Source organism: Scyliorhinus torazame, chromosome 3, assembly GCF_047496885.1.
Source record: "Scyliorhinus torazame isolate Kashiwa2021f chromosome 3, sScyTor2.1, whole genome shotgun sequence".
In the NCBI taxonomy this organism is placed as follows: domain Eukaryota; kingdom Metazoa; phylum Chordata; class Chondrichthyes; order Carcharhiniformes; family Scyliorhinidae; genus Scyliorhinus; species Scyliorhinus torazame.
Window position 1 is genome coordinate 280,542,612 of NC_092709.1, and position 21,654 is coordinate 280,564,265.

General features: G+C 47.8%; 1 protein-coding gene across 6 annotated transcripts in view; it reads left to right on the forward strand.

The window, feature by feature from the left end:
• amacr (alpha-methylacyl-CoA racemase) overlaps positions 1-21,654 on the forward strand; it is a 172,993-nt gene that overhangs the window by 24,110 nt on the left and 127,229 nt on the right. For 3 of the 6 annotated variants that reach the window (XM_072497315.1, XM_072497319.1, XM_072497320.1), the window contains exons 1-2: positions 17,131-17,215; positions 18,087-18,340. In XM_072497315.1, the coding sequence (XP_072353416.1) occupies positions 18,097-18,340 (244 nt within the window). In that variant the 5' untranslated portion in view covers positions 17,131-17,215; positions 18,087-18,096. Of the gene's footprint in view, positions 1-10,205; positions 10,241-17,125; positions 17,219-18,086; positions 18,341-21,654 lie in introns of those variants that run through there. The other 3 variants (XM_072497317.1, XM_072497316.1, XM_072497318.1) reach the window with 3 other exon arrangements.

A 21,654-nucleotide genomic window follows, 5' to 3' on the forward strand; every position in this document is an offset into this window, starting at 1 on the left:
CCAACTCTCCACAATGGGTAAGTGAGTTTTAAATGGTGGACAAAGTAATTATTACTGGTTACTGGTGCATGCTGCCCCCTTCACCACTGACTCTAATACCCACACCATTACATTTACGTCCCAGGTTCGATGCCGGCTCTGGGTCACTGTCCATGTGGAGTTTGCACATTCTCCCCGTGTCTGCATGGGTTTCGCCCCCATAACCCAAAGATGTGCAGGGTAGGTGGATTGGCCAGGTTAAATTACCCCTTAATTGAAAAAAATTAATTGGGTAGTCTAAATTTTTTTTTTTTTAAAGGGAATAGTTTCGCTCTCTCTGTTCTGCCTTGATCCTTCATGATTCTGAACACTTGTATCAAATCTCATCTCGACCTCCTCTTCATGGAGAACAACTCCTCTAATCTGTCTATGTAACTCAAGTTCTTCTTTCGTGAAACTATTCTCATAATTTTTTTCTCCACTCTTACTAATATCTGCCTATCCTTTAGAAAAGATTGGATACAGTAGTCCAGTTAAACAGTGGTTAGCACTGTTGCTTCACAGCGCCAGGGTCCGAGTTTTGATTCCCGGCTTGGGTCACTGTCTGTGCGGAATCTGTACGTTCTCCTCGTGTCTGCGTGGGTTTCCTCCGGGTGCTCCGGTTTCCTCCCATAAATTCCGAAACACGTGCTTGTTAGGTGGATTGGACATTCTGAATTCCCCCTCAGCGTACCGAACGGATGCCGGAGTGTGGTGACTGGGGGATTTTCACAGTAACTTCATTGCAGTGTTAATATAAGCCTACTTGTGATGTTAATAAAGGTATTATTACAGGTTAATCATAACTTCCTTGCTTTTTTGACTCTTATGTCCTTATTTATTATGATGTGGAGATGTCGGCGTTGGACTGGGTTGAGCACAGTAAGAAGTCTTACAACACCAAGTTAAAGTCCAACAGGTTTGTTTTGAATCACTAGCTTTCGGAGCACTGCTCCTTCACCTGAGGAAGGAGCAGTGCTCCAAAAGCTAGTGATTCGAAACAAACCTGTTGGACTTTAACCTGGTGTTGTAAGACTTCTTACTGTGCTTCTTTATTATGCCCAGGATTCCATATGCTTTTTCAACCTGGCATGCCATGTGCAATGATTTTTGAACAGGTACATCTACTCCTCCATCCCTTTTAGAATTGTAGGCCGTGATTCGCCGAGCCCGCGCTGGCTCGGAGAATCGGAGATGATGCTGAGATGGCCCGCGACGCCGGAACGCGATTCTCCGCCGACCAGAGAATTGCCGCCAGCCGTGCGCGTGCGGTCGACGCGGTGCCAGTCATCGGCCCCCGCAGCGATTCTCCACGGTCGACCGGCCGAGTTCCCGTCGGCGTGGACCTAACATGGTTCCACCCGGCAGGAGCTCGGACCCAGGGCCGCGGTGGCCGTCCTGGTGGGGGGGCGCAGCGGATCAGACTCCGGAGGGGGGGCCTCTACAACGGCCAGGCCCGCGATCGGGCGCCACTGATCTGCGGGCGGGCGTGATCCGGGGGGGCCTACCTCCTTCCGTGCTGGCCCGCTGTGTGGCTCCGGCATGTTGCGCGGCACACAAGCGACCGCCGCGCGCATGCACGGACCCGCGGCGAGCAGTGCAGGGCTGCGGATGGCAGCTGGAGCACTTCAGTGCCGTGCTGGCCCCCTGTGGGCAACAGAATCGCTGGGCCAAGAGGCCCGTTGACGCCGGCGTGAGACACTCCGGTCTTTACGCCGGTATCAACATTTTGCTGCGTTTTCAGAGAATCCCGGCCGTACCCTTTATTTTGTACTGCCTCCCCTCTTTTTTTCCTACTAAAAATAAATCATTTCGCATTTCTCTTCATTAAATTTCACCTGCCACCTATCTGTCCATTCCTCCAACAAGTCGATGTCCTCTGATGTTTAACTCTGTCCTCACAGTTCTTACTGCTACGATCTTTTATTTAAAACTTGCAATTTGAATAAACCATCAGCTGGATTCTCCGTCGGTGGGATCCTCCACTTTGCTGGCAGCGCACTCATGCCCGCGGATTTCCCGAAGGCGCGGGGGTGCCCATAATGGGAAACCCCATTGGCTGGCTATCGGGACGGAGGATCCCACTGCTGGCAGGGGCGCACCGCACCAGAAAGCGGGTGCGGTGGGACGGAGAATCCTGCCCCATACCATTTAAAATTCCCCCAGACATTTTAAAAGGAGCAGTGTTTAGATATTGGAATCTTAATAAAGAAAGAAAGTATGAGAAATAATCATTTATAAGAAAAGATATTTTGCTGAAAAAACATTTGCATCTTAAAAAATGTTAAACTTGAAGGAGAATCACCCTGACTATGGCTTGATTCAACTCCTGCTTGTAGCAGCAATTTTAGGGGAGAGTATTGGAACTGAAGAGCTGTGACCAATCTGCAGCAGTTGGGTGAAAAATATTTCATCTTGTTCCTTACAGCTATTTGACTTACTCCATGTACAGTAGGACCTTCGAGATATATGTGCACTGGATGAATATGTGTTACAAAACTAACCAATCAGTAATTAGCCAATTATATTGAATTCATAGATTTTTATTTCGTAATATACTGTTGAGATATACTCTTATTGATACAACTTCCAAATATTATTCCTGCTGTCACAGTACTTATAGTATATATTGTCACATAAGATATTGCATCCATATCTGTGGACCTCCTGGGGACCATGCAATCGATTGATGGAGATGCATGGAAAAGCAAACTGCATGCGCTCTCTTGTTTGCAGTTTGATCTCTATTGGCCTCTAACCTATAGAGTAGTGAGGTGCTGGTTTTAGAAGTGGGTAGATCATACTTTGTATTTATCCATGGGTTTATATTTCACAGCTGAATTAAAGGCATGCATCCGCATATAAATTTAGATTGATGACACTTTGGTACTTTTCCCAGCATTTTAATTGATGTCTATCTGTGCAATCAGAGTACTAAGGAACTGGGAAGTCTATAATGCAATGTAAATTCTTCATCATTCATTAGAGCAACAAAGGATTTATGAGCAGGGGTAGGCAATTTAGCCCCTCGACAATTTAGATAATGGGTGGGATTCTCCATTGCTAGCCCGTCTCGCTACCACTGTCAGTGAGGACGGAGAATTTGGCGCTCAGCCAAATCTCCATTCACTGCTGAGGGACCGGAGAATCCTGCAGGCATGAAGGAACAGAGAGTCAAAGCCAGTATCATGTTTCGTCATGTTCTACACGCACAGAACAAATTTACTATCAAACTTTTTAATAAAATTTTTTATAAATTTAGAGTACCCAATTCATTTTTCCAATTAATGGGCAATTTAGCGTGGCCAATCCACCTAGCCTGCACATCTTTGGGTTGTGGGGGCGAAACCCACGCAACACGGGGAGAATATGCAAACTCCACACGGCCAGTGACCTAGAGTCGGGATCGAAACTGGGACCTCGGCGCAGTGAGGCAGCAGTGCTATCCACTGTGACACCGTGCTGCCCCTATTCATTTATTTATTAATGACACAGTCCAGCACCTGATACCTTGGTCATTTCAAGGTGACGATTATTATTTATATTTGAAAGATTACTGATTACTGTAATAAGAGTATTTAAAAAAAAAAATTTTTTTTAAATATATTTTATTGAAAATTTTTCGATCACAATTTTTTTTCCCCCTTACACATCAAACATAAGAAAAAGAAAATTTAACAGTACATGTAACATAGTAACCACAGTCTAATAATAAGTAACTAACCAACATGGCAACCTAATCATTTAACATAAAATAAAACGTCCCCCCCCTCCCCCCGGGTTGCTGCTGCTGGTCATCTATCTTCCCTCTAATGTTCCCCTAGGTAGTCGAGGAATGGCCGCCACCGCCTGGTGAACCCTTGAGCCGATCCTCTCAGCGCAAACTTCATCTGCTCCAGTTTTATGAACCCCGCCATATCGTTTGTCCAGGCCTCCAGTCCGGGGGGTTTCGCTTCCTTCCACATGAGTAAAATCCTACGCCGGGCTACTAGGGACGCAAAGGCCACGACATCGGCCTCTTTCGCCTCCTGCACTCCCGGCTCATCCGCAACTCCAAATAAAGCTAACCCCCAGCCTGGTTTGACCCGGACCTTCACCACCTTCGAAATCACTCCCGTCACTTCCCTCCAATACCGCTCCAGTGCCGGGCACGACCAAAACATATGTGTGTGGTTTGCCGGGCTTCCGCCGCACCTCCCACACTTGTCCTCCACTCCGAAGAACCTGCTCATCCTTTCTCCCGTTATGTGTGCTCTATGCAGCACCTTAAATTGAATCAGGCTAAGCCTGGCGCACGATGAAGAGGAATTTACCCTGCTTAGGGCATCAGCCGACATACCCTCCTCTATCTCCTCCCCAAGCTCTTCTTCCCACTTTCCTTTTAGTTCGCCCACCAGCTCCTGCCCCTCTTCTCTCATCTCTCGGTATATCTCTGACACCTTGCCCTCTCCGACCCACACCCCCGAGAGCAATCTATCCTGGATCCCCTGTGTCGGGAGCAATGGAAATTCCCTCACCTGTTGTCTTGTGAACGCCCTCACCTGCATATACCTAAAAAAGTTTCCCCGGGGCAGCTTATACTTTTCCTCCAACGCTCCCAAGCTCGCAAACGTCCCGTCTATAAATAAATCTCCCACCCTCCTAATTCCCAACTGGTGCCACCTCTGGAATTCTCCATCCATCTTCCCTGGGGCAAACCTATGGTTGTTCCTGATTGGGGACCCCACCAGGGCTCCCAGCACACCTCTCTGTCGTCTCCATTGTCCCCAGATATTTAATGTTGCCGCCACTACTGGGTTTGTGGTAAATTCTTTTGGTGAGAGCGGTAGCGGCGCTGTCACCAACGCCTCTAGACTCGTCCCTTTACAGGACTTTCTCTCCAGTCTTTTCCACGCCGCTCCCTCTCCCTCCATCATCCACTTACGGATCATCGCCACATTGGCGGCCCAATAGTAGTCGCCCAAATTCGGCAGCGCCAGTCCCCCTCTGTCTCTGCTACGTTGGAGGAACCCCCTCCTTACCCTCGGGACCTTCCCTGCCCACACGAAGCTCGTGATGCTCCTGTCTATTTTTTTAAAAAAGGCCTTAGTAATTAGTATAGGGAGACACTGGAACACAAATAGGAACCTCGGGAGGACCGTCATCTTAATTGCCTGCACTCTGCCCGCCAATGACAATGGCTGCATGTCCCACCTCTTGAAGTCCTCTTCCATTTGTTCTACCAATCGTGTCAGGTTAAGTCTGTGCAAGGTTCTCCAGCTCCTGGCGATCTGAATCCCCAGGTATCGAAAGTTTCTTTCCACTTTCCTTAGAGGCAGGCCTTCTATCCCTCTACTCTGGTCCCCAGGGTGTATCACGAAAAGTTCACTCTTCCCCATGTTAAGCCTATATCCCGAGAAATCTCCGAACTCCCTCAATATCTGCATGACCTCTGTCATCCCCCCCACTGGATCCGTCACATACAACAGTAGGTCATCCGCGTAGAGCGACACTCGGTGTTCTTCTCCCCCTCTAATCACCCCTCTCCATTTCCTGGAGTCTCTCAGCGCCATGGCCAGTGGTTCAATTGCCAACGCGAACAGTATTGGAGATAGCGGGCATCCCTGTCTTGTTCCCCTGTATAGTCGGAAATACTCCGATCTTTGCCGACCCGTGACCACACTCGCCGTTGGGGCCCCATAGAGAAGTTTGACCCAGCTAATAAACCCGTTCCCGAACCCAAACCTCCTTAGCACCTCCCATAAGTACTCCCACTCCACCCTGTCAAATGCCTTCTCTGCATCCATTGCTGCCACTATCTCTGCCTCCCCCTCTACTGGGGGCATCATTATCACCCCTAATAGTCGTCGCACGTTGATATTTAATTGTCTCCCCTTTACGAACCCTGTCTAGTCTTCGTGCACCACCCCCGGGACACAGTCCTCTATCCTCGATGCCAGCACCTTTGTCAGCAATTTGGCATCCACATTCAATAGTGAGATAGGTCTATAGGACCCGCACTGCAGCGGATCTTTATCCCGCTTCAAAATTAGCGATATCGTCGCCTCCGACATTGTCGGGGGTAAAGTCCCTCCTTCCCTGGCCTCGTTAAAAGTCCTCACCAACAGCGGGGCCAGCAGGTCCACATATTTTCTATAAAATTCCACCGGGAACCCATCTGGTCCCGGAGCCTTCCCTGCCTGCATATTTCCCAGCCCCTTAATAACCTCGTCCACCCCAATTGGTGCCCCGAGGCCTTCCATCTCCTGCTCCTCCACCCTCGGGAACCTCAATTGATCCAGGAACGGCCGCATCTCCTCTTTTCCCTCCGGGGGTTGGGACCTATACAGTCCTTCGTAGAAGGTCTTAAACACCTCGTTTATCTTCCCTGCTCTCCGCACCGTAGCTCCCTTTTCGTCTCTAATTCCCCCTATCTCCCTCGCCGCTGTCCTCTTTCGCAGCTGATGGGCCAACAGGCGACTAGCTTTTTCCCCATACTCATACCTCACCCCCTGTGCCTTCCTCCACAGCACCTCCGCATGTAATAAGAGTATTGATCACTAAGCCTGATTAAGCCACAAACTCTCACTGAACAAAGATTCTATAATAGCTGTAATCTGATTGCACTGGACGTGTAGAGAAGTGGATTTGAGTCTATTTCTATTATAGCCTAAAAACAGAAGGATTGAAAAGGATGAGGTTCTCATCTCTAGAAAGGGGATGACTGGGGAACCTAATTGAGGCCTTTAAGATTAAGAGTGGGGAGTTTAAGGATCTGGGGTTGGTAGTCAGAGGGTGGAGGATCGGGGGGAGAGTTGGGTTGAGGAGAGAGTCAGGGGAGGGGGGCAGTTCGGTTGTTACCCAGGTGTAAGACTAGGTTTTAATCTGTCCACCATTCCCTGGGTAACTACCCAGATAAGTAAGTCAGAACGGTCTGAAGCCTCTGATTCTAACTCAGAGTTGGAGACTTTTTTGGAGGTTCCCAGGGGGGAGGGAAATTGCCGATTGGAAACTCAAACTTCCTGGGCAATTCCCACAGAGTCATTGCTTTGGGACTTCTGAGGTGCCCATAGACTATCTGGAGACCGGATGGTTTGGACCTATATTTTCTAATCTGCGCACTACCTCATATGGGAGAATATCTACCATCTAACTGGATTTGAAACTTTTGTGGTGAATTGTGTTTTTCCTGGCGGTCTATTAGCCCAAAAATATTTTTTAATAATATTAGTATGATACTCTATCTTAACAGCATTTTAAGCTGAAATGCCCCTCAGTTAAGGCATCTGACAAGAATGTAATACAAATGAGACAAGCATTTTTTTTGCTGAAGTCACCAATAATAATTTCCACGCTTTGGTTTTCATGTGAATTCTATAATGCAAAATATTGTCACAGTAATTGCCACAAAGCATTCCTGAAGTTCATTCCAATGAACATAGTCAAGCAAAAGACTAGCTGGTCTATCCCGCACTGCAGTATCGGGATCATTAATAAAAATAAATCTTTATTAGTGTCACAAGTAGGCGCACATTAACACTGCAATAAAGTTACTGTGAAAATCCACTAGTCACCACACTACGGCGCCTGTTCGGTTACAGTGAGGGAGAAGTCATAATGTCCAATTCACCCAGCAAGCACGTCTTTCAGGACTTGTGGGAGGAAACCGGAGCACCCAGACGTCCCTCCCCTGATCCCAAGTGATGGACCGATCCAGCTTCCTCTTGAAAGCTGCAGCGTGCACAACACAGGCTGACAACCAGAAGCTCACAATTCTCTGGGAAAGAATTGTCTAATACCCAATATGTTCCCACACCAAGATCATTTAAACTTGCATTATCCTGCTCAGAATAATTAGAATAATTTATCAATAGTGGCACTAACCTCCCCTTCAATTATTTTATGGATCTCTGTCAGTTCACCACTCAGTGCTGGCCTAACATAATAGATAATAGTCCTTTAGCCCATTTAGTATTAGAACAGTTCTTTTCAAAAAGTACTTAATTGTATGTAGAACATGGACTTCCGGTGGTGGAAATGGTGTGAGTGGTCGCACACAGGGCAGCTCCTGCTTGAAGGCGTAGAAAAGAGCTCTTTTTACCCAAAATCGGGTGTAACTCGACGGAAATATGTAACTGAAGGCTGGAGAAGTTCGCCCTGGGTGTGGCATGTCTGCTGGTTACCAAACCCGGCTGAAGAAGGTGAAGGTTCTGGCCATGATGTTGGAAGAGACCTGTGGCACAGCAGCTAGTAGAAAGACGGCGGAGGGGGAAGGGTCAGTGCAAGTTGGAAAGCCCCACATAGAACATTGATGGCCTTCATCAAGGAAGAGTTCCGCCAGCAGAGAATCGATTGAAGGCCATTGAAGGGGCTTTGGTACCCTGAAGGGCACGATGGAGACGGTCAAAAAATGTCTGGAGACTCAGGGGTCACAGATCTGAGAGATCGAGAGGGTGATCTCCGAACACAGCAATAGAGTGGTTGCACAGTAAGCAAATGTGGGGCTCTTAGGAGATCGTTACAAGATGTTGAGAGCAAAGATGGAGGAGCAGGAATATAGATCGAGGTGGGAGAATCTGCGAATAGTTGACCTGCCTGAAAGAGTGGAAGGTGCGAGTGCCACAAGGTATGTTTTGAGGATGCTGGAAGGGCTGGTGGTAGAGGGGCTCTGGACAAGGCCTGAGGTGGACAGAGCCCACAGGTCTCTGAGGCAGAAGCCAAGAGCCAGGGAGCCGCCACGGGCGGTGATCGTAAGGTTCCACAAGTTTCTGGAGAAAGAGAAGATCTTGCAGTGGGCCAGGGAGAAACGTAACTGCGAATGGGAGGTGAACAAGATCTGAATGTACCAGGACATTGGAGTTGAACTGGCAAAACGGCATGCGGTGATCAATAGGGTCAAGGCGGTGTTATATCGATAGCAGATCAGGTTTGGGGTGCTCTATCCAGTGAAACTATGGGTGACTTATGAAGGCCGGGAATATTATTTTGAGACCCCAGAAGCGGCAAATGACTTTATCAAGGAGCGCAGACTGGGAACAACTGAACAATTTTGGGGAACGGAGGTGCTGGCACTCTGGAATAATGGAGAATACGGGTAGCATGGGGGTTGGAGGGAGGATGTTTTTCTTTTCCTCCTGTGTGGAGGGGTTTTCTTTTTTCTGTTGGATTGACAAAGGATAACAGGGGTGAAGAGTTTGTAAGGGGATGGCTGTTCCCACTCTCCCCCTCCTGCTGCCTGTGGCTGTGTTTTTTCTTTTTGTTTGTCTTTGGGGGAAGTGACCTGTGGTGTGAGGTGAGTCTTTGTTTGGGTGGGGAGGGGGAGGTCTGTGAAGAGCCCTCTTCACAGAACATGGAGGTGAGGGATGGTGAAGATTAAGGAGAAGTGGGAGGGGGAGCTGGGAGGGGAGATAAATTGGGGTGTATGGAGTGAAGCACTACGAAGAGTAAATGCAACTTCCTCGTGCGCAAGGATGAGCCTGATGCAGCTCAAGGTGGTACCCAGGATACATATGACTTGGGCATGAGTAAGTGGGTTCTTCCAGAGTGTGGCAGACGAGTGCGAGAAGTGTGGGTGGGGACCAGCGAATCACGCACATATATTCTGGGGCTGCAAAACATTGGAGAGGTTCTGGGTGGAAGTGTTCGCGATACTAACAAGGATAGTGGGGGAGGGAGATTGAGCCGGACCCGTGGATGGCGATATTTGGGATATCGGAGAGGCCGGAGCTGATGGAGGGGAGGAAGGCCGACGTTGTGGTCTTCGCCTCTCTGATTGCCCAGCAAAATATTCTGTTGAGTGGCAGTCAGTAACGCCACCGGGGTTAGCGGCCTGGCTGGGGGACTTAAATTACTTTCATTGGCTGAAAAAGATCAAGTTTGAATTAAGGGGTTCAGCGGAGGACTTTGAGGCAAGCTTGGGGGATGTTCGTAGCCGTGTTTGAGGAGTTGTTCATCGTTGGGGGGGGGAGGGGGGAGAGGTATGAGGGAGGAGCTGGGTGAAAAAGGAAAAAGTTTGTACAAACTATATAGTTGTGTGTTTGGGAGTTTGCTCCCTGAATTGTCTTTTTTGTAACCTTTTATATAAATTTGGAATAAAATACATTAAAAAAAAAATTGTATGTAGAACACTTTGAAACACCGAGAGATTATGAAAAGCATTATAGAAATTAATACTTCGTTTCTTCTGGCCTGTAACCTTTAATCTGCAGGGAGAGAACCTGAGAGCATCTGAGACCCTCAGAAGGTAAGTAAGTGATTTTTACTCATTTTTACTTTTATTACCTTTTCAAATTGTGTGTGTTGGGGGGGGGGGGGGAAACTAAAGTGACATCACAGAAAAGCTGTGACCTGATTGGCTGGTTGGGAATCTACACTAAACTTTAAAAATTAAGCAATCGTAAACTAATTAAACATAATGACTTAATTATAATTTAGAGGGGTATCTAAGCCAGAGATCGGAGAGTACTGTATTTAGCTTTCATATTTATAGTAGAAATCTAGTGCTAGGAAACATATAGTTAACAGTAACTTTTTCTTTAAATTTTAACTTTTAACTTTAATTTACTAATTAATTGACGCAATGTCAGTTAGAGGGGTGCAGTGCTCTGACTGTGAGATGTGGCAGGTCCGGGAGGCTTCCAGCGTCCCGGATGGCTTCATCTGCAGAAAGTGCACCCAACTGGAGCTCCTCACAGACCGCATGGTTCAGTTGGAGCAGCAATTGGATGCACTTAGGAGCATGCAGGTGGCTGAAAGCGTCATAGATAGCAGTTATATAAATGTGGTCACACCCAAGGTGCAGGCAGAGAAATGGGTGACCACGAGAAAGGGCAGGCAGTCAGTGCAGGAATCCCCTGTGGTTGTCCCCCTCTCGAACAGGTATACCCCTTTGGATACTGTCGGGGGGGGATAGCCTATCAGGGGATAACAGCTGCAGCCAGAGCAGTGGCACCACGGCTGGCTCTGATGTTCAGAAGGGAGGGTCAAAGCGCAGAAGAGCAATAGTCATAGGGGACTCTATAGTCAGGGGCACAGATAGGCACTTCTGTGGACATGAAAGAGACTCCTGGATGGTATGTTGCCTCCTTGGTGCCAGGGTCCAGGATGTCTCCGAACGGGTAGAGGGCATCCTGAAGGGGGAGGGCAAACAGGCAGAGATCGTTGTACATATTGGTACTAATGACATAGGCAGGAAGGGGCATGAGGTCCTGCAGCAGTACTTCAGGGAGCTAGGCAGAAAGTTAAAAGACAGGAACTCTAGGGTTGTAATCTCAGGATTACTCCCTGTGCCACGTGCCAGTGAGGCTAGAAATAGGAAGATAGAGCAGCTAAACACGTGGCTAAACAGCTGGTGTAGGAGGGAGGGTTTCCGTTATCTGGACCACTGGGAGCTCTTCCGGGGCAGGTGTGACCTATATAAGAAGGATGGGTTGCACCTAAACTGGAGAGGCATAAATACCCTGGCCGCGAGGTTTGCTAGTGTCACACGGGAGGGTTTAAACTAGTATGGCAAGGGGGTGGGCACGGGAGCAATAGGTCAGAAGGTGAGAGCATTGAGGGAGAACTATGGAATAGGGACAGTATGGCTCTGAGGCAGAGCAGACAGGGTGAAGTTGCTGAACACAGCGGGTCTGGTGGCCTGAAGTGCATATGTTTTAATGCAAGAAGTATTACGGGTAAGGCAGATGAACTTAGAGCTTGGATTAGTACTTGGAACTACCATAGATTATCATAGAATTTACAGTGCAGAAGGAGGCCATTCAGCCCATCGAGACTGCACCGGCTCTTGGAAAGAGCACCCTACCCAAGGTCAACACCTCCACCCTATGCCCATAACCCTGTAACACCATCCAACACTCAGGGCAATTTTGGACACTAAGGGCAATTTATCATGGCCAATCCACCTAACCTGCACATCTTTGGACTGTGGGAGGAAACCGGAGCACCCGGAGGAAACCCACGCACACACGGGGAGGATGTGCAGACTCCGCACAGACAGTGACCCAAGCCGGAATCGAACCTGGGACCCTGGAGCTGTGAAGCAATTGTGCTATCCACAATGCTACCGTGCTGCCCTTAATGATGTTGTTGCCATTACAGAGATCTGGTTGAGGGAAGGGCAGGATAGGCAGCTAAACGTTCCAGGATTTAGATGTTTCAGGCGGGATAGAGGGGGATGTAAAAGGGGTGGCGGAGTTGCGCTACTGGCTAGGGAGGATATCATAGCTGTACTACGGGAGGACACCTTAGAGGGCAGTGAGGCTATATGGGTAGAGATCAGGAATAAGAAGGGTGCAGTCACAATGTTGGGGGTTTACGACAGGCCTCCCAACAACCAGCGGGAGATAGAGGAGCAGATAGGTAGACAGATTTTGGAAAAGAGTAAAAACAACAGGGTTGCGCTGATGGGAGACTTCAACTTCCCCAATATTGACTGGGACTCGCTTAGTGCCAGGGGCTTAGACGGGGCAGAGTTTGTAAGGAGCATCCAGGAGGGGTTCTTAAAACAATATGTAGACAGTCCAACTAGGAAAGGGATGGTACTGGACCTGGTATTGGGAATGAGCCCGGCCAGGTGGTAGAAGTTTCAGTAGGGGAGCATTTCGGAAACAGTGACCACAATTCAGTAAGTTTTAAAGTGCTGGTGGACAAGGATAAGAGTGGTCCTAGGGTGAATGTGCTAAATTGGGGGAAGGCTAATCATAACAATATTAGGAGGGTACTGAAGAACCTAGATTGGGGGGCGGATGTTTGAGGGTAAATCAACATCTGACATGTGGGAGGCTTTCAAGTGGCAGTTGAAAGGAATTCAGGACCGGCATGTTCCTGTGAGGATGAAGGATAAATACGGCAATTTTCGGGAACCTTGGATAACGAGAGATATTGTCGGTCTCGTCAAAAAGACAAAGGAGGCATTTGTCAGGGCTAAAAGGCTGGGAACAGACGAAGCCTGTGTGGAATATAAGGAAAGTGGGAAGGAACTTAAGCAGGGAGTCAGGAGGGCTTGAAGGGGGGGTCACGAAAAGTCATTGGCAAATAGGGGAAAGGAAAATCCCAAGGCTTTTTACACGTACATAAAAAGCAAGAGGGTAGCTCGGGAAAGGGTTGGCCCACTGAAGGATAGGCAAGGGAATCTATGTGTGGAGCTAGAGGAAATGGGTGAGGTACTAAATGAATACTTTGCATCAGTATTCACCAAAGAGAAGGAATTGGTAGATGTTGAGTCTGGAGAAGGGTGTGTAGATAGCTTGGGTCACATTGAGATCCAAAAAGACGAGGTGTTGGGCGTCTTGAAAAATATTAAGGTAGATAAGTCCCCAGGGCCTGATGGGATCTACTCCAAAATACTGAAGGAGGCTAGAGAGGAAATTGCTGAGGCCTTGACAGAAATCTTTGCATCCTCACTGTCTTCAGGTGATATCCCGGAGGACTGGATAATAGCCAATGTTGTTCCTCTGTTTAAGAAGGGGAGCAATGATAATCCAGGGAACTACAGGCCGGTGTGCCTTACGTCAGTGGTGGGGAAATTACTGGAGAGAATTCTTCGAGACAGGATCTACTCCCATTTGGAAGCAAATGCACGTATTAGTGAAAGGCAGCATGGTTTTGTGAAGGGGAGGTCGTGTCTCACTAACTTGATAGAGTTTTTCGAGGAGGTCACAAAGATAATTGATGCAGGTAGGGCAGTGGATGTTGTCTATATGGACTTCAGTAAGGCCTTTGACAAGGTCCCTCATGGTAGACTAGTACAAAAGATGAAGTCACACGGGATCAGGGGTGAGCTGGCAAGGTGGATACAGAACTGGCTAGGTCAGAAGGCAGAGAGTAGCAATGGAAGGATGCTTTTCTAATTGGAGGGCTGTGACTAGTGGTGTTCCGCAGGGATCAGTGCTGGGACCGTTGCTGTTTGTAGTATATATAAATGATTTGGAGGAAAATGTAACTGGTCTGATTGGTACGTTTGCAGACGACACAAAGGTTGGTGGAATTGCGGATAGCGATGAGGACTGTCAGAGGATACAGCAGGATTTAGATTGTTTGGAGACTTGGGCAGAGTGATGGCAGATGGAGTTTAATCCGGACAAATGTGAGGTAATGGATTTTGGAATGTCTCATGCAGGTAGGGAATATATAGTGAATGGTAGAACCCTCAAGAGTATTGAAAGTCAGAGAGATCTAGGTGTACAGGTCCACAGGTCACTGAAAGGGGCAACACAGGTGGAGAAGATAGTCAAGAAGGCATACGGCATGCCTGCCTTCATTGGCCGGGGCATTGAGTATAAGAATTGGCAAGTCATGTTGCAGCTGTATAGAAACTTAGTTAGGCCACACTTGGAGTATAGTGTTCAATTCTGGTCGCCACACTACCAGAAGGATGTGGAGGCTTTAGAGAGGGTGCAGAAGAGATTTACCAGAATGTTGCCTGGTATGGAGGGCATTAGCTATGAGGAGCGGTTGAATAAACTCGGTTTGTTCTCACTTGAACGACGGAGGTTGAGGGGCGACCTGATAGAGGTCTACAAAATTATGAGGGGCATAGACAGAGTGGCTAGTCAGAGGCTTTTCCCCAGGGTAGAGGGGTCAATTACTAGGGGGCATAGGTTTAAGGTGCGAGGGGCAAGGTTTAGAGTAGATGTACGAGGCAAGTTTTTTACACAGAGGGTAGTGGGTGCCTGGAACTCGCTACCGTTGGAGGTGGTGGAAGCAGGGACGATAGTGACATTTAAGTGGCATCTTGACAAATACATGAATAGGATGGGAATAGAGGTATACGGACCCAGGAAGTGTAGAAGATTGTAGTTTCGTCGGGCAGCATGGTCGACATGAGCTTGGAGGGCCGAAGGGCCTGTTCCTGTGCTGTACTTTTCTTTGTTCTTTGTTCTTTGTCCTTTGAATGCCACTTTGATTTGTGGTGCCATCTTGTGCTTTTGAACGTAAAACTCTTAACTTTATAATGAAAATTTGATATATTCAGTACACCCTTGGTTATTTGCTTCCAAGATGTGGACATGCTATTGCTTCAAAAATAAAAAAAAGTGCGATTGCCCTCCACTCTCTCTGAGATCTCAGCTTACAAAGCTGACTTTATGAGAACTGAACAGAACGTTTCAAATGAGAACGTAAAAACGGACTGTAAAAACAGCTGTAGGTTTCATAAAGGAAAAGGTGAGCAAAAACAAATGTGGGTTCATTAGGAGCGAAGTCAGAAGAATTTATAATGGGAAATAAGGAAATGACAGAGAAACCAAATAATTACTTTGTGTCTCCACAGTGGAAAATACTAAAATCCTCCTAGAAATAGTGGAGAACCAAGGGACTAGTATAGCTGAGGAATATTAATATTAGTTTAAAAATGGGATGTGCCAGGCCAGAGGGGCAGCGCCCGAGGTTATGATGATGGCAGATAGAAAGGATGGTGGGGGTTGTGAGAACCACCCAGGTCAGAATAGTGACGTGAGGGGTTTATGGAAACCGGTGAAGAGATCAAGAGTTTTTGCACACTTGGAGCGTTTAAAGACTGATGCGGTGAAGCTGAGGGTGAAGGATCGGGTGAGGCTTAGGGAAGGGTTCGATGAGTCAGGTGTTTTATACGGGGTTTGATAATAGGGCTCGGGGGTGGGGGGGGGGGGGGGTAGCGATATTGGTGGGCAACAGGGTGAGGTTTCAGATGGAGCAGGTGGTGGCGGATCGGGGTAGGTATGTGGTAGTGATGGGGACATTAGAGGGAGGTTGGTGCTGGCGAGCGTATATGGCCCCAACTGGTTGGTGCTGGTGAGCGTATATGGCCCCAACTGGGACGATGCGGGGTTTGTGAAGAGGGTGCTGGGTGGCGAGTGAGGGGTTCTACAATTGTTGGGCTTTGTTCATCTTCCATATTCGGGAATTGGTTACCGTTGACTGTTGAGGGGGGTGGGGTGCTGGGGTGGGGGGGGTGGTGTTTGGGGTTGTTTTGTATTGTAAAATTGTTGAAAATTTTCTGAATAAAAATATTAGTTTAAAAAAAAGTACTGGAGAAGTTAATGGGACTTTAAGCAGATAATTCCCCAGGATCTGACAATCTACATCTTAGAGTGTTGAAATTATCTGCCCCAAAGGGCTATGGAGGTTCAGTCGTTGAGTATGTTCAAGATGCAAATGATAGAACTCTGCATTCTGATGGGAGTAGTGCAGGAAAATGATAATGAAATGGAGAACCAGCCATGATCTCATTCAACAGTGGAGCGAGGACTCAATGGCCTATTCCTGCTCCCATTTCTTATGTTCTTATGAAAATGCAGTGAAATTATGGGTAGAGTGGCATCTTAAAGGATAATGAATGACTGTAGCAAGATTTGAGGTGATTTTCCCAGATTTCATGTGGAGAAATCAATTGCAAGCTGTTTTCTACGCATTGGTGCACACTTTTTAAACCGGTATCAGTTTCATACTTTTCGCTCCACACACCACCCCAGAGTTCCTGTTACCGATCTGAGTTCCAATACCATGATGCTGCTTCAAAGGATGAAACGTAAATTGGAATTTCTCATCCAGCAGAATTATTGTGCAAATTCCTGTCCACTGCAGAATTTAAGTCCTGAGAATAGCAATAGAACCAGGTTGGAGACAGGCACAGCAGTGGGGGCCAGAACCAAATACAGAGAAGTGCACACTTACCCCAAAACATTGCCGAATACCACTCATGAATGGGTTCAAGGTTTCTTGGATTCCCTTACTCATTAACTTTAAATAAATTACTAGAAGGGCAGTGGACTTTAATTCCAGTACAAGCTGCTACCTGTAGTGGGCGATCATTAACAAGGGGCTAAATTTTGCACTCAGCTTCTGATTTAGGGAACAAATTTTGTTATGGGCAGGACTTCCTGATCACTCAAAATTATTGCAGATATGGATGCAGCAAAATTCAATCTCCAATATCTGAGACAAAAAACACAAAATGATGGAAAAACGTAGGGAAATCTGTAGGGAACAGATGATTTAACATTTCGGGTGTCATATTAGACTAAAGTAGAACCTTAATCTTTCCGTGGGTTGAGCTTCAGTCTTTTTTGAAAATATTTGCCCATAATCATTGTAGCAGAAAGCTAAACTACCTAATAAGTCATCAGAGGCTCTGTATATAAGAAAAGATGTTTTAAACCGGCTTGCACAAGTTGTGAACGGACCCGAGATTACGCTGAGTGAGACGTCGATTGAGTGAGGAGTTAGGGATCTGGCAGAGGTGGTAAATTATGCTGGAGCTTTCCTTAACATCCAATTTAGATTAAGAGCGAGATTCTTACTTTAAAACAATGTTAGTTTAATAGCCTAGTTAAACAAGGAATTCTTAAAGTGGCAGTTTTTTGTCAATCACCTGAAAGTAGTTGCCACCAATGGGTGATAATCCAGTAGTTGCCACCAATGGGTGTAGCAGAAAGCTGAGCTAGCTAGTGAGTCATCAGAAGCTCTATATGTAAAAAGAGCAGTTTTAAACCTGCGCATAGAAAGGGGCGCATGGGAAAGAGACCTAGCTGAGTAAGATGAAGATTGAATGAAAAATTGGGAATTTGATACATGGGATACAGGTGTTGCTGGCTGGACCAGCATTTATTGTTTATCCTAACTGCCCTTACACTTGCCAGGACATTTCAAGGGCATTTAAGAGTCAACCACATTGCTGTGGATCTAGGGTCATATGTAGGTCAGAACAGGTAAGGATGGTAGAATTCCTTCCATGAAGGGCATTAGTGAACTAGCTGTGTATTTATGATGATCGTTTCATGGTCATCATTAGACTTTTAATACCAGAGTTTATTGAAGTCAATTTTGCCATCTCCCCCCCCCCCCCCCCCCACAATCACCACCACCACCACCACCACCAGCAGCCCCACCACCATCAACATTCCAGCACCAGGTTAGCATGCGCCTTTCTGTACCCTCCCTTTACAGGAACCTTGTAAATATCGAGCTTTAAGGGTCTGCATTAAAGATTCAACAGAGTAATGTGGCACCGCCTCTCATATCCATTATGAACAGGTTGCTGTTTATATACCCAAGAGCTATATTTAATTTATTTGTTGTGGTATTGTTATAGAACTGTTTTCCTTTCACAGATGAAACAGAATGGCTTTAGCAGGAATCCGAGTAATTGAGCTCGCTGGTCTGGCACCATCTCCCTTGTGTGGAATGATTCTGGCCGATTTTGGTGCCAAGGTTGTGCGCATTGATAGAACAAGGGCATTTACCGCTGATGTGTTGGGTCGAGGCAAACGCTCAGTGGCCTTGAATATCAAGAAACCTGAGGGAGCAGAGGTGCTGAAGCAGCTTTGTAATCGATCTGATGTTCTCATTGAACCTTTTCGTAGAGGTAAGATGCGAACAAATCATACTGAATCATTCTTTATCCCGATGTATGTGTATTTAAAAATGTATACGTCAGCTAAAAAATTCTCAATATTAAATACAGTCTAAAGTACATCTTCATAAATTACATAAAAAGGTGATTATTAACCAGCAGAAGAGCCAAGTGCAAAGTAAAATACTGCAGTGTGTCTATCCTCAGCCGTGTTTCTAGCATTTGCTATTTTTGACAAGTCCATATGTTCACTATAAAATGGTTGCCCAGGCAGGATATGAAGGATTCCAATTCATTTTTTATGACAATTTTAACTTCATTTGTTCACAAATTAATTTACAATGCAACAGATTTTGGTATATGTACAACACAGCAGAGGAGACTCAGTCTTATGACTGTCATTGGTGCGAATCAACTAAAAGTTCTTTCATTGTCTTGAATTGTATCATATATCTGATTTTCTTTGAAGATTCTGGGTCAAAGCAATACTACAATATTTTCTGGGACACATCAATTAGGTAAGAGTTTGTATTTGCGTGCACATTTTCAACCCCCCAAACCCCTCCAGCTCTCTGATTTCTTCTGCATGTTGCCTATTGCAGAGGATTCCTGCTATTGGTAATTCTTGGTCCGCCTGTGAATGATCATGAGCCATAATGGGACAATTGGGCACGATTCTCCGCGCCCGCGACTAAGTGCCCATGCCGTCGTGAACGCCGTCGAGGTTCACGCCGGCGCGAAACGGCCCCGATCTCGACCGATTCAGGGCCCGAAAATGGGCTAGGATCGGGGCCGCGAGAAACTCGGGGGGCGTGTCACTAAAGCAGCGTCGTCAGCACGCGCCGGGCATTGGCGCCGCATAAAAGCGGCGCCGTGTCATCCACCGCCTAACTGGCGTCACCCGCGTGGTTGTCGTCCTCCCCGAAGCCGCCCCGCAAGAAGATGTCGGATGGATCTTGCGGCGCGCGGAGGAAAGGAGGTCCTCCTTCAGAGAGGCCGGCCCGCCGATCGGTGGGCACCGATCGCGGGCCAGACCCCTTTTGAGTCCTACCCCGGTGAAAGAACCCCCCCCCCCGCTCCCCCACAGGCCACCCCACCAGCGTTCCCGCGCTGTTCCAGCCAGCAGCGATCAGGTGTGGATGGCGCCAGCGAGAAGCCGTAGTTTTGGGCAGGCTGCTCGGCCCATCTGGGCCTGAGAATAGCGGGGATGGCGGAGAATCGCCATTTTGGGTGTCTCGGGCGATTCACCGGACTGTGCCGTGCAGAACTAGATAGTGCCGATCTCGCCGCTTGGGTGCATCGCGGGAGGCGTCGGACCGGCGTCGCGTGAAAAAAATGGCGCGCCAGGCGATTCTCCCAAACGGCGCGGCATCGGAGAATCGCGCCCAATAGCTCCTCTAGTCTGGACTTGCTAATTAGCTACTGCAGGTTGTGTGTCTCATAATTTTCCATAGACAGCTTGTGTTTTTGAATATATATTTGATCAGTTTTTTTACCTAAATACTTGGTATTAGATTATTTCCTATACTTATCTTTCATCTGCACAAATATTCCAAAATAATTCTGCACTGTTGGTATATTGCAGGTGTTACTTAATGTGAAGAAAAATCCATCAAAACTCATTTGAAAGTAACAGGGATTGCTGACTGGTGCAGTAGTCCATTTCATGTAATTTTATGGTTGACAGCTTTCTGAAAAAGGCAGGAAATTGAAATGTAATTTCCTCAGGTTTTGAGCATAGTGAAAAATATCAGTTTCAGAGAACTTCACACACAGACAGACCCAGATGAACACATGAAAAGGCAGATGAGACTTCCGGGTGCGGCGATGACCAGCTAAGTCGCACGTTTCGGCAGCTCCCGGTGGAACGGACTTTTGGGCTCTTGATAGGAGCCCCAACGGCAATTTTAACGGCAAAAAACACTGTGCAGTAATCCAGAAGGGAATCCCCCCTGGACACGGATGGAAAAAAGAGAGGAAAGTGGCCGGATTGCGGTGGATCCTCTGGAGCAGCGACCAGGAAGGCAGGCACAAAGCAAGATGGCGTCGGAAGGAGGCAGTTTAATATGGGGCCCTGACCAACAAGAGTTCCTGCGGCGTTGCGTGGAAGAACTCAAAAAGGAGATGAAGAAGGAGCTGTTCGCCCCGATATTACAAGCGATTGAGGGGCTAAAGGAGGAGCAAAAGACCCAGGAACAGGAGCTTTGGGTCCTGAAGGCAAAGGCTGCTGAGAATGAGGACGACATACAGGGCCTGGTGGTGAAAACGGAGATGCACGAGGCACAACACAAAAGGTGTGTGGAAAGGCTGGAGGTGCTGGAGAATAATGCGAGGAGGAAGAATTTAAGGATTCTTGGTCTTCCCGAAGGTGTAGAAGGGGCGGACGTCGGGGCATATGTGAGCACGATGCTGTACTCGTTAATGGGATCGGAGGCCCCGACGGGTCCGCTGGAGGTGGAGGGAGCCTATCGAGTTATGGCGCGAAGACCGAAGGCTGGAGAAATTCCTCGAGCCATTGTGGCGAGATTTCTCCGATACAAGGGCAGAGAGATGGTCCTCAGATGGGCAAAGAAAACTCGGAGCAGTCGGTGGGAGAACGCGGTGATCCGTGTATATCAAGATTGGAGTGCGGAGGTGACGGGAAGGAGGGCAAGCTTTAATCGGGCCAAGGCGGTGCTGCACAAACGGAAGATTAAATTTGGAATGCTGCAACCGGCAAGACTGTGGGTCACACATCAAGGGAAACACCACTACTTCGAAACGGCAGATGAGGCGTGGACATTTATTGTCGAGGAGAAACTGGAGTGAGCGGGCCAGAAAAAGAACGTTTGGAACAAAGTGGGGGGGTGAATATGTGGGATGAAGGGGGGGAAAAGAGGGAAGAGATGACTTCCCAAGTTGTTAATCCTGCGACCCTGTAACTTTTCTCTCTTCCCCATGTCGTGGGGGAGGGGGGGAGGGAGGATGAGGAGCTGAGGGTGTCGGCCATTGGGGGCGGGGCCAAAAGGCTTTGTTCCCGCGCTATGGTAATCACGGTGGGAACAGGGAAGCAGGAAGGAGGGGGCCTCGCACAGTGTGAGCCGAGGTCACGGGGGGAAGCCAAAGTCGGCCAGAGTTTGCTGACTTCTGGGAGCAACATGGGGGGTGCAATTACGCTAGTTTGGGATCTAGCGGGGGAGGGGGGGGTTAACTGGGTTGCTGCTGCTGGGGAGAAGGGGGAGCTGGTATGGGGGGGGGGGTCGGGGCGGGGGGGGGGGGCGCCGCTTGGGGGAGATACGGCTACGTGGGAACCGGGTGAGGAGCTGGATTGAAAAAGGAGATGGCTA